General features: G+C 40.0%; 1 protein-coding gene across 1 annotated transcript; it reads right to left on the minus strand.

The window, feature by feature from the left end:
• Positions 1–4,253: 4,253 nt before the first annotated feature.
• On the minus strand, positions 4,254–9,960 carry LOC115790431 (extracellular calcium-sensing receptor-like). The gene is made up of 9 exons (XM_030744250.1): positions 9,725–9,960; positions 9,186–9,480; positions 8,923–9,009; positions 8,397–8,666; positions 7,986–8,195; positions 7,621–7,896; positions 5,506–5,683; positions 5,245–5,367; positions 4,254–5,164 (listed from the first exon to the last, which is right to left on the minus strand). Exons 1-9 carry the CDS (start codon positions 9,958–9,960, stop codon positions 4,254–4,256), a joined length of 2,586 nt encoding a protein of 861 aa, XP_030600110.1.
• Positions 9,961–13,155: the final 3,195 nt, after the last annotated feature.

A 13,155-nucleotide genomic window follows, 5' to 3' on the forward strand; every position in this document is an offset into this window, starting at 1 on the left:
ATGTGCGCGTGTGTACATGAGGGAACGACTGGTACGTGTGTGTGTGTGTATGTGCGTGTGAGTGTGAGTGTGTATACATGAGTGTGTGACTGGTGCATGCGAATGTGCATGCGTGTGTATGTGCGTGTGTGTACATGAGGGAATGACTGGTACGTGTGTGTGTGTGTGTGTGTACGTGCGTGCTTGTGAGAGTGTGTGTGTGTGTGGACAGCTGGGCCTGGGTTGGTGGCTTGCCAAGCCTTGGCACCTGTGGGACACGGAGGGTGGGAGTTACCCCTCCCTACCGCTCCACGCTGCTCCCCACTGGTCGTCACTGCCGCCCCTGGGGTGTGGGTGCCCGTGGGTCCCGGGGTGTGTGGCCGGATGTCTCGGCATGGTCTTTGGCCTGCTCCCTTGGCGGCCGTGGCCTGGGGGTGGCTTGGGCCTCTTTGGCGCGTGGGGGGGCTCTGCCGGGTGTCGGGCTGCTCTCGGGCGCTTGGGGCCTCGGGGGCCGCATGCCTGGCTCGTGCTGGGGGTGCCGGCCTGCCGGGGGGGTTGGGCTGCCCGTCACCTCTGGCTCTCTGGACTCTAGCCCCTGGATTGTGGGGGTTCCGTCTGTAGCCTCCCTCCTTCCTCTTCTGGGGAGTGTACGCGGTTGCCATCGGGATGTGTGGCCCCAAGTCTTCTGAGCTCCTGTGCTGTGGATGGCCTGGGTCCCCTGGGTCCTTCCCTATCTGCCTCTGGATCGCGGGGGGCATGGTTGCAGTTTCTCGCCCTCATTATCGAATACATTGCATGACAAAGGCGCATACACACACATTACTACAAACAATAAACTTGTGTGTGTGTATGTGTGTATATGTAGGTGCATATGGGTGTGTGTATGGATGTGTGTGTGTGTGTGTGTGTGTGAGTATATCAACCCCTTTTATTTATTTATTTATTTTTTTTCTCTCTATCTCCTTTCTTCCTCCCCCCCCCCCCCTTTTCTCCCCCCACCTCTTGTTCTTGCCCCTTCCTTGTTGCCTGTCAGACTTGGCATGAATAACTAAATAAAAAGATAAATAAATAAAAATAAAATTGCAGACATTAACAAGAAGAGCCTATAGGAAACATATAGAGCTGTTCTTGTCAAAGCAAATATGTTTGGTACATCAGTGCATTCGGATCATCATTCCGATTGTGAAAGATGCCAGACATGACAGGCTAAAAAAAAAAAAAAAAAAAAAAAAAAAAAATGGCAATAATTAAAGATTTTAATATAATTATTTTATTATTGTTATTTTTTTTTATCAATTATTTATTTATTCTTTCTTTTATTTTACTTACATTTTTGTGGCATGCCTACTTCACTGAACAGTAGCAGTAGACAGATCTCTTTAAACTGTATGTCCTACTGTCACTTTTTTTTTTTTATCTCTTTTACCTTTCCTTCAGGTCATACTAGGTCTACCAGTTGTTGACATGGGCCTTATCACTCTGTTTGTTGTCCTACTATTCTACCCTTCTGTGCAGATGTCAGTCTTACTGAGGATAAATGGCGGTACGTGGCTGCACAGTTTAGTGTATGTTCATTTAACAACAGAAGGCATTAGGTTAATTTGTTTTTGTAAGCACTGTGTAGCCACTTCATGTTCAATTTATGCATTTGTTGATGTTTAGCACTCCATAAATGCATGAATTATATGATCTAATGTGATTTACTTCTTGTTCAGATCCCTGATTTGGGATGCCAGCACTCTGATTTGTCATCAGCATTATCTGCCCATAATTTGTTTGTCTTTGTTTTCTTTTTGTTGGTGGTTGGATTTGTTTGTTTTATGTTTTTTTTTTTCGTATGTGGAAAGTGCTTAGATGTCCACATCATTATTTAAGTTTCTGCTATCCTGTATAATTGCTCTGATATGGTGAAAACACAACACGAATCAGACTCTTTAGCTTGTCTCTCCGATTGGATGCCTCAAATGTCCATTATAACTCAGAGGAAATTAATGATTGTCATTGACTTGTTTACTTATGAGGTTAGTCATTATTGTAGGAACATCAAAACCGCCCCAAACAGTTTGTGTTCTTTCTGATTGGCATCACATGTCCACATTCCTAAAGTTTTCAGTATTGTTTCTTGCAGTTTTACTGGTCGTAGCTTTGGAAATTAATATTAACACAGACAGTGACCACATTTTCTAGGAGGCCTTCAGTGAGATTTGCATTAAAGAAACTTAACACAAGGACAAACATCTATAAATTATATATTCAGGGCATGCACATGATCTAAATAAAATTATTATATCAACGATTTGTTTAACTGACTTAGTTTTACTACAGCATATAACAATTCAATAACAATAACAACATATGGCGGTAATCAGCATATCACATTATTAGTGATAACTATAAATGAGCAAAATATGTGATGAGCAACTGAGCTAGCTTAGATGGAATAATTCTGTCTTGGAGGATGTTCACTACAGCTAAACATACAGAGGAACACTCCACATTGCACAGAGAATAGCTCTGGTGAACTGTGATAACAGACAGTGGTTAAACAGGTCAGCAGGCACTCTGGCTAATGGCTGATGTCACAGCAGGTTGAGAGTTCAGGTGGTCCTGGGCTTTGGGGTCTGGTTCTAAGTGTTTTGCTGGTCTTATAATCTGTTTCAGGATGTGGAAAACAGCAGAAATCCACACCAGGTTTATGGTGAAACCGCGTCTTATTTTTTCCTAATTATTTTTAATTTTCTTAATAATTCATGATTGCTGAGCTCTTGAGCCATACTGTATTTGAATACAGTATGAGGTTTGAATTATCATTCAAAAGGTGAGAATGATATGCATGTGACATATCCAGAGGTGAGTGGATGTTTTAAGCTGCCACTCAAACTGGTCAAGTACCATTAAATCAGTTTGTTCAGACTGTTATCATAATGTTGTTTGACATCATGCACTACTTTTTACTTCAACATTGTTGACACAACTGTACACTCTTTTCAAAGTTATTTCTTCATTTTATTATTTTTGATACATTGTGTATATTAATTTTATATTGTATGCACCACTGTGGTTTATGTGGTTATTGTTGATCAGTTTGTTCAGTGTTTCATTTTGAAATATGCTTTCATCATCTTAGCATGAATGTGGTGCTTGTTTTCCACCACTATTCAAAGAATGAAAGAAAGATGAAAAGAAAAATGGTTGCTGTGATACACTATATTGCCACAAGTATTCACTCATCTGCCTTCCCACACATTAACTTCAGTAACATTCCCATTCCCTTTGCAGCTATAACAGATTCAACTCATCTGGGAAGGCTTTCCCAAAGGTTTACTGCAATTTTTGACCATTCTTCCAGAAGCACATTTGTGAGGTCAGACATTAATGTTGGACGAGAAGGCTTGACTCATAGTCTCCACTCACAAAGGTGTTTTATCAGGTTGAGGTCAGGACTCTGTGCAGGTCCACACCAAACTTGCTCATCCATGTTTTCATGGACCTGCTTTGTGCACTGGTGTGCAGTCATGTTGAGGAACCAGACAATGTCTTTTACAGTTCTATTATGCATAAGGTTAAATTTCACCATGAAGTGTCCCAGAGTCAATACTAGCATTTAAAAACTGATTTAAACTTTAGTGGCATTTTGATTAACCCCTTAACTGGCAAGGGCCCGGTGACGGGCCGTTTGTAGTCCCTTTTATATGGCAGGCTAGACCCTCCCATTTTTATTGACACGTCATTCGGCCAATCATGTAACTGGCTGCACCAAATCACCTGACAAAGCTACGTGACGCCCTCTGAGTATTATTGGCTCTGGGAAACCCATTTCTTAACATGATTGGCCGAATGAGGTGTCAGTCAAAATGGGCGGGTCTAGCCTGCCATATAAATGCACTTCATTCGGCCCGCGGACCAGACGCAGCCGATTAATAGGCTATGAAATGGGTTGTTCAGAGCCAATAATGACCAGAAGGCGTTATGTAGTTTTTGTCAGGTGATTTTTTTGCTGCCAGTTAAGGGGTTAACAAAATGAAGCGTACATATGAAAGCAGAATAGCTACCATATGTTCTCACTCTCATGGTGCTTTCAGAAAGACTGTTTTTTCCCAATGCAGTTGTTTAAATATATTATTCATTTATTTACTGTGTAGTTTTCTACTCTATACGGAAAACTTTATGATTTAATTCAATTTAAAATTAATATTTGATTAATTCAAATGTATATATTTTTTTTCTGCCTGTACTGTATATTTTGCCTGTTTTTTTGAAATTTTATGAATTGTTTATGACTCAATGCCACGACCCATTATAGCTTTCTTTGTGTTCATCTCTGGTCTCAGCAGGATTATGTAGCATTTGGGTCCAAACAGTGTGATCAAGAGTCCAAAACTTGAGGCCAAGATGGCAAATACCTCCACTGCATCTGCAAGATTTCCTGGTGAGCTGATATAAGCAGGGACAAAGGCCACCCACACAGCACAGAAGATCAGCATGCTGAATGTGATGAGCTTGGCCTCATTAAAACTGTCAGGAAGATTCCTTGACAGGAATGCAATTAGAAAACTGAGGAAAGCCAGCAAACCAATATAACCCAATAAAACTGCAAAACCAACAGTGGACCCAACTGCACACTCATAAACTATCTTATCATTGTGATATTGGGTGTTTTTATGTGGAACTGGAGAGGATGAGACAAGCCAGGTAGTGCAGATGGCTGCCTGAACAGATGTAAGAACCAGAACTGTTCCTCTCTGCTGCATAGCACCAAACCACTTCAGACTGGCTCCCCCTCCTGGCTTGGAGGCTTTGAACACAGCCAGAACAACCATGGTTTTTACCAGGATGCATGAGACACAAAGCACAAAGCTGATCCCAAATGCTGCATGCCTGAGTTGGCATGTCCACAGCCTGGGTCGTCCGATGAATAGCAGTGAACACAGGAAACACAACTTAAGTGAGAGCAATAGCTGGAAACTAAGTTCTGAATTGTTGGCCCGTATTATGGGTGTTCTGCGATGGTAGATAAAAATCCCAAGAACAACAGCACATATAAATGTGCCCAGCAATGAGGTTGCTGTCAAACAAATACCCAGAGGCTCAAGGTAGGAGAGGAACTCTGTCTTCTTAGGTACACAGTGGTCACGCTGGGGGTTTGACCAAAAATCCTCTGGACAACTGGTGCACTGCAAGGAGTCTGACAGAAAGGGGAAGATGATGAAATCCATACTATATTTAATATATATGAAATGAAATATACCATGCTGAAACACCTACTGCTCCTATTAGTGACTTTTCCCTCAGAACAAGGGATGCAGTCAAAACAGCATTCAGGTTCCCCCTTCTTTCTCACCATGTGGGTACCAGGAGGACAGCTCTCACTGCATATTGATCGAGGTGGCTATAGGATGAAATTAAATATTACCTCCTAGAATTATGTATACTGTACATGTGATAAAAGATAAAAGTCTGAATAACGATATATAACCTTTTTGGATTCAAAGTTCCAAAAGATTTTGTCTTCATCAAGTATGAGTTCTTCACCTTTGAAAGCTGACCTCTTAACCTCACCCACATTCTGAACTTTAGTGCTTCCATCAGGGAGCCACAACCAGTTCATCACATCGTAAATTGGTATCACATCACCATTCTCATCAAATGACACTTGATCGCCGAATGGAGTGGTGAAGTTCACCCTTTCCAAGTAATAAACAAGCTGTTAAAAAGGGATGTATGAGAAACAAATGACTTTTCACAGCATAAACAGTGACACTCGATATTCTATAATCTAATATAAAATATTATACCTACCTATATACATAAATACACTAGATTTTAACTAAAATTTAAAGTCACTTCATTAATGACGCTGTATACATACTAGGGATGGCGTGATACCAATTTTTTATGTCCGATACCGATGCCAATATTTTACATTTAGATATCTGCCAATACCGATACAAATCCGATCTTTTTAAAAAACAAACAAACAAAAAATACAATTGTTTTTAAATGCCTGGATGCAAGTCAAAAGTCTCTCACACAACAAAATAAAAATCTTTTAGTTGTCCCACGTACAAGGCTAAGGACCATGGGGCAAAGAGCTTTTCAGGCAGTGGCGCCAAAGCTCTGGAACTCTTTACCACTACAGCTCCATTTAGCTCTGAGGCGTCTTTTAAAAAACTTTTCTGTTTAACCAGGCTTTCTGTTGACTTTATGTTTATTCTTTAAATATGGTAATGTTAATATGTTTTTAACATGGTGTTTTATATGTTTTGTTTTGTTTTTTTGATATTGTGTTTTAATTATTGTACAGCGCTTTATGACTTGTCTGTGTCAAGCGCTATATAAATAAACTTTACTTACTTACCACAATAGCTCTATCACCTGAATATCACCTGTTGCTCCTATGTGAGAAGGTGATGCATTGGCTTATGACATGTTGCAAATTTCATTAGGGCTGCAACTATCGATTATTTTAGTAATTGAGTATTCTATCGATTATTCCATCGATTACCCAAGTAACTGATAAGAAATACTTTTATCGTATTAACAGTTCATCTGCATATTTTAACTTCTGTACTGCAGTTTTTCCCTGTGTGAAACAAACAGGGTGGATGGAGCAGCTACAAAGTTCTCTTTTCTTCACTTACTGATCAGGTGGTTGATGAAGGCCCTCCAGGTGTTTCCCAGTAAAGGTTTAATGGTGGTTACAGGGTCAAAAAAGCTTCTTTCGGACACTAGAAAAAAATTTCCTTTCGCTCCATCTGAGCTCACCAGCTCCAGCTCTTTGCGCTTGTGCAGACAGACTGCACGTAAAACAGCTGATTGCTCTTGTTGTGTTATCAGTGTTTATGTTGAAAAACTCAAGGCTGTGTGAGCGTAATGTTGTAATGCTTTGTATTCACAAGCATTCTCCTACATACGTTTCTACTGCATGTCAAGATTTAGTCACTAATCAGGGATTAAAGTATAAAAAATATTTTGAAGGGGAAGGGGTCCTTATGGTGCCGAACGATCGCTAGTGCTAATGGCGGTGCTCGCTAGCAAGCTGAAGTAGAGAAAAAAAAATAACAGCTGAAATTCTCAGCACAGCAAGCACAACACACAAACACGGTAGAGAGCGGTGGAGCCATGGAAAAACATGTCAGCGATGATCCACTCGGTGTCAAAGGGAATCTGTCGCAGCGACAGAGAACTTTTTAGAATCTGAGGGGGGAGGTTTAACTCCTGATCCACTCCATTCCAGTAGGTGGCGGTAATGCAGCTGTAAGTTGGTTTGGTCAACCGCAAACCCACAAGAAGAAGTCGATGACAGACAACTGTAATGCAGCTAATGTGGGTCGGATCGGATCGGATTGCATTTTTTATTTCTTTCCGATATCCGATCCAGTAATTTAGGTCAGGATTGGACCAATACTGAATATCGGATCGGCGCATCCCTAATACATACATAGGTTATGATCTTCCTGATCTAATTACATTAACCACTGGGATCGATGTAATTAGAGCTAAGGAGTACAGAAAATACATTTAGCTTTTTCACAGTTAATGTCTTGGCATTGTAGTGAATCCTAGAGCCTAAATTCTTTTCTGAGTGCAATAACATAGCAAACAATGTAGTCATAGGTGGAGTGTAAACTGATATCACACCTGCCAGGGTTCCAGTGTTTGCAAAGTGGCACAGCTGTTCTCACTGAAAGGCCCTCTTCCTGGCTTGCACCGCAGCATGTCATCAAGGGAATATGCCAGAGCATACACAGCTTTGTACACATTGTACTCAGGCCGGAGATCGGAAGTGTCCAAGAACTCACTGTTCACATTTTCTAGATCTTCCTGTCCAGTGCATAGTGCACCTCCACCTTCCACCCAGCCTGATGGAGCTGGTGCAAATCTGCACTGAAATGCGAATTCCCAAAACTGATTCACCTGAAATATATTGAAAATGTTTTTCATGTTTTTATAAGAAAACAAGAATATATTCTTGCAGCTACCATAATAAAAGGTTAAACTCTCACCATGCTATTCCCATAGTTACTGTTGTGATGCAGGTCAGGACGTATTTGTAACAGGAATTCCCTGAGCCCTGGTATTTCTCCTCGACGGGTGGCAATGCCCAGTGTACCACCCAGGTATGTCATAAGCTGAGGTGTCTGGAGCACATCAGCACCTGCTGTCCAGGATTCACTGGCAATCCACTGCAGACCTGTTACATTTTGCTTCAGTACCTGCACATTGTATTATGCCAAGTGATATTGTAGCTAGCAACTAGTTTTGTGACATTATAATACCATTAAAGTACATGCTCATCCTACAAATTAATTCTACATGATTAGTTTTCTGCACTCATTCAAACAAAGACATGAAACATATTTAACACAGTGGACTGATTGAGAATTAGTAATAATCAAATTGTTTAAAACCCAAACCTCTTCCATAAGGATTAGTATGCGACTATGATGTGCAAAGACAATGACAACTCGAGCTGTGGATTTTTTCATCACGTTCACAATCCTCCTGATTTCATTTGTGTCTTTGTCCCAGGGCAAAACCTCGACGTAAGCCAGGCAACCTTCACCCGACAGACTGAGCTCAGATTGTAATGATCTGGCTGCATGAAGTCCATAATCATCATCACTGACGAGCAGACCTACCCAAGTCCAGCCGAAGTGGTTTAGAATCTGAACCATAGCACGTACCTAAGTGAACACAGTTTGAAGGGTAAGTGCATAGATTCAAAATCTTTCACTGGAATATCTGATAATTATCTTCCACAGCACACCACGTCAGAATCATTGCACTTTAGCCTTTTTCTTTGAGACCATAAAGAAAATAGTGTCAAACTATGTGTGTGTGTGTGTGTGTGTATGTGTGTGTGGGGGTGTGTGTGTGTGTGTTTGTGTGAGTTCTGTTGCAAAACCTTCATTATTCTTTTTAAATTTTTGTGATTTTCACCTGGAAAGCATCACTTGGAATCGTCCTAAAGAAGGATGGATACTTTTGATGGTCACTCAGGCAGGAACATGTGGCAAAATAACTCACCTGTGAAAAAACAGATAAAACTTTTTCATTTTAAGTGTTTTTTATTTTTGTATTTTTTTGTTTTTCTCTTTTTCTTTCTTTCTTTCTTTCTTTCTTTCTTTCTTTCTTTCTTTCTTTCTTTCTTTCTTTCTTTCTTTCTTTCTTTCTTTCTCTTTTAAAAGTGGCTTCAAACTTACCATGGGTACTCTGTACAAACCTAAAATGGTGGAGATAGCAATAGAATATGTAGAGGAAGGATCACCAACAATCCCCAGGACTGGAGGATTTCCAACACATGTATCGTCTAATATAATTTGCTCCTCTTGACCAGTGGCTAATGACAATGCTGCACGGAAACCAATTCCAAGTTTGATGCAGTTATCATACAGAGTATATCCCAGTGTCACATTAGGTAGTAGGTTGGAGTTTCTGTTGATCTCATCAATAGCAAAGGCCATGGTTTGTGCCTGCCTAAATCCTAGGTCATAAACACTAGCAAAAAAAAAATATATTATTGAAAGATACAACAGAATAACATGTTGCAAAACTACTAATATTACCAACAACAATTCAAGAGAAATTTTCAAAGATGCTTCATTTAAGATACATGCATTTACTTTTGAATTATATTAATGCACAAAGTGCAATTACTTAAGATAAAAAAAAAATACATATTCATATTGGCGTTGACTACCTGTTTCCTTTTTTTTCTTCTTTTTTTTCCCGACATACTTACCTGTGGCAAGTAGGCTGTTGTGGTTGTGAGGTAAAAGACAGGTCAGGAACACTTGAAAAAAAGTGAACTTGAAACAGTCCACCCAGAATGACATCTCCACTCTTGTGCATCCCATTAAGATGAAATTGTCCCTGTAACTGACAAGTGGAGGGAAACAGAGAAGAGGAGACATTAGAAGAAAAGTAGGAATACAACAAAAACAAAAAGAGGAAACTGGTTTGTAACAATAACCACATGACGGCGTTCTGATTTTCTGAGCACAGTCATTTGGTTTTATGACTCTGCCATCTTTTATTTAACTGTGTTGATTAAACTTACACACCACCCATTGGGAAAAAGAAGGAGCAGGGGCAGGGCCTAAAATTCGATTCATGTGAGACTGCTATTGTATCCAGGAAAGATTTATGTAATACTGCGAGTGAACGAGTGGCCAACAGGAAAATATGTTTTACTTGAGTAACACTGCCAGTGAATAAGTTGTCAACAAGAACCTACATTTTGTGTTTTGTTAATTCATATTTTATACTTTTCAGTCAATATAAAGAAAGAATGAATATTGTTGTTCAACCAACGTACAGGGTAACTAAGTAAGTAAGTCAATTAAATTTTATTTGTATATCACCTTTCAAGGTAAACATCACAAAGTGCTTCACAACAAAATGCCAGAACATAAAAGCAAAAGTTAGCCAAACAGAAGTCTAAAACGATGACATCTTTAGCTGTTTATGGAAGAGACCACTGAGTCCACAGATTTCAAGCTCAGAGAGAGAGGGGGGGGGGGGGGGGGGGGGGGGGACTATTGCAACAGCTCTGTTTAATTTAGCTTTCAGCCTTGTTACCTGTGTTTTTTATTTGTGAAGGAATACACCTGAAACACTTTAATTAAAAAAATTAAGACATTTAATATATTAAAGAATCAGAAGATATCAGTCATGTACACGTGGGCTCTTGGTTCAGGGAGATGCAGGCCTTCTCTGCAGCTGGCTGTTGCTCCCCTCCCCACAGAGCAAAATCTCTAGCTAACCATAACATTTTTATACAGCCACTATCTACAAGCCAAACAGATACTCTGTGCTGTGGTTTGGCCTTCGTCATTGGCTCGTCCAGTGTCTGGTTCTCATGACTCAGATTTCTCTCATCAGCGATAGAAGCCCTGTACAAGAAGCACACCTTCTCCCCTGATGTTTCCCTAATCATTACAAGGCAGTTTTATCCAGATTAGTAACAGGACGTGGTGTCATTTAATTGTACATACTGTGGCTGAACCTTCAAGGATAAGCCAGCCAAGCCAAGCCAATTTTATTTATAAAGCACTTTAAAAACAGCAAGCACTGACCAAAGTGCTGAAAAAGGAAAACAAGACAACAATACACAAGGGAAGTGCAGATAAAAATAAATAAATAAATAAAAATAACATAGGATAAAAGCAACAATAACATACATAGTTTATCAAGGATCAAATAATAAAACAGTATAAAATAACTAGGTGAACTAAAATACAAAATAAATACACAACAACTAAAATCAGCATCTCAAACCTGGTCAAAAGCCAGGTGAAATAAGTGGGTCTTAAGAGAGGTTTTAAAAGTTGTCAGTGAAGAGGCCTGTCTAATTTTCAATGGGAGCGAGTTCCATAAGATAAATTGAGAGTGGGAAGTTAGTCTGACACTTTCTATCTGTCTAATGTCTAATGTATTTATTTAATTGTCTATTATTTTATTCAGCCGCTACCGTATTTTTCGGGCTATAAGGCGCACTTAAAATCCTTAAATTTCCTCAAAAATCGGCAGTGCGCCTTATAATCCGGTGCACCTTATGTATGAATTCTTGTTGTGCTTACTGACCTTGAAACAATTTTATGTGGTACACTGCGCTCAAAAATCTGTCGAAATGTTTTAGTGTGACTTTGGTAAGGGACGTTAACAAATATCGACATTTTCCAGAGCGTAAGCGTACAACAGGTTTTCAAATAGTTGAGCGCTGCCGTCTGACCGCCGATGGCCGAAGAATCCACACCATTGCACCATTACGTGGTCTGTAGCGATATTTCCTCCAGTCTGGCAGATCAATTCAAAGGCCTCATTGAATTCTCTAAAATAGAGATTCATAGATTCACAAAATGACTCTACTGACGATATTAGACAGGAACAAGCTGCGAGTACGGCGCAGCAGGTGTGGAACCAGCCAAATCCGCCAGAGATAATTCAACAAGAAGTGGAAGCATTGTTTCAAAAATAGAAACCGTATGCAGTAAACTGCAGAAAACTATGATGGATTTTATTCTACATGTTCCGGCCTATTTCCATCTATGCTGGCCCGTATATTTGTGCGCAATCTGGTGATCAGCGGCCGGCGCTGTTGCCAACTTTTGTGTAACAAAACTCGCTGTCGACTGTCTCAAAAGTTGCTAAAGGACGAATCGAGGCCCGGGTGTGTGTGTGCTGTTCTCAGTGCCAAAGAGAGGTCCGGGCGATACCAGAGCGTATGACCGGACACAGTACGAGCGCTGTATGTACCCAAAACATGGTGACAGCGGAGTTTTCAGGTTTCCGGTGTTGAGTCAAAAAGGGATTTCCTTTTTTTTTTTTTTTTATATTTTTCTTTGTTTATATTGGTAAATATACTGGTGCACAGGATTTATGAAGGGCTTATATATAAAATGACTTGTTCTTACCTCATTAATAAAGAATATATTGCAGCGTCTGTTAAGATGTTGAAGAAGATGGCGAGAGCTTGCCAGCAAAAGTTGCCCTTTTATTAACAATTAAATGGTTGCTGTGTGCCGCAACCAAAACAAAACAGTAACAACAAGACTGACTTGGATAATGACAAGAGGGAACCCGACATGCTTGATGCTGAAATTGCCCAACTGTTCAACTCAGACACTGAAGATGAAGAATTTGATGGATTTGTGGAAGATGAATGATTTAAAACAGGGCCGGTTTTTGCTATGGGCAATGTGGGCGACTGCCCAGGGCGCAATCTATTTGAGGGCGCAAGAGTGCCATCAAAAAAAAAAAAACTCAAAACAAAACTCGCCAGTTTTGGGGGTTAGGTAGAGACTGATCCCAGGCCACACAACAAAAACTGCTTTAAAATAAATTGTATTTCATTCCTAAAATTAACATAGACCCACATACCTTCATAATTAATTGGGTTAGCTATGTGAAAAATGTAAAAAAAAAAAAAAATTGGCTACGTGATTTTGTTTACGTCACGTGACTCTGGTTGATTGACGGGGGAAGGGACTGTTGTCGAAAAGGTAATATGGATCAACGTAAAAGACCAAAGAAGCCATCAGGTGCACAGTTTAGAAAAAGAAGAAAAGAAGAAGAGGAGAAACGGGCAAAGCATAAAGGTATGCAGATTTCTGTGAGTGACGTGATTGACATTAGGCTATAGGCTATTTATTAGCCTCTTCCTAATATGTT

This window comes from Archocentrus centrarchus, chromosome 13 (assembly GCF_007364275.1).
Source record: "Archocentrus centrarchus isolate MPI-CPG fArcCen1 chromosome 13, fArcCen1, whole genome shotgun sequence".
Taxonomy (NCBI): Eukaryota; Metazoa; Chordata; class Actinopteri; order Cichliformes; family Cichlidae; genus Archocentrus; species Archocentrus centrarchus.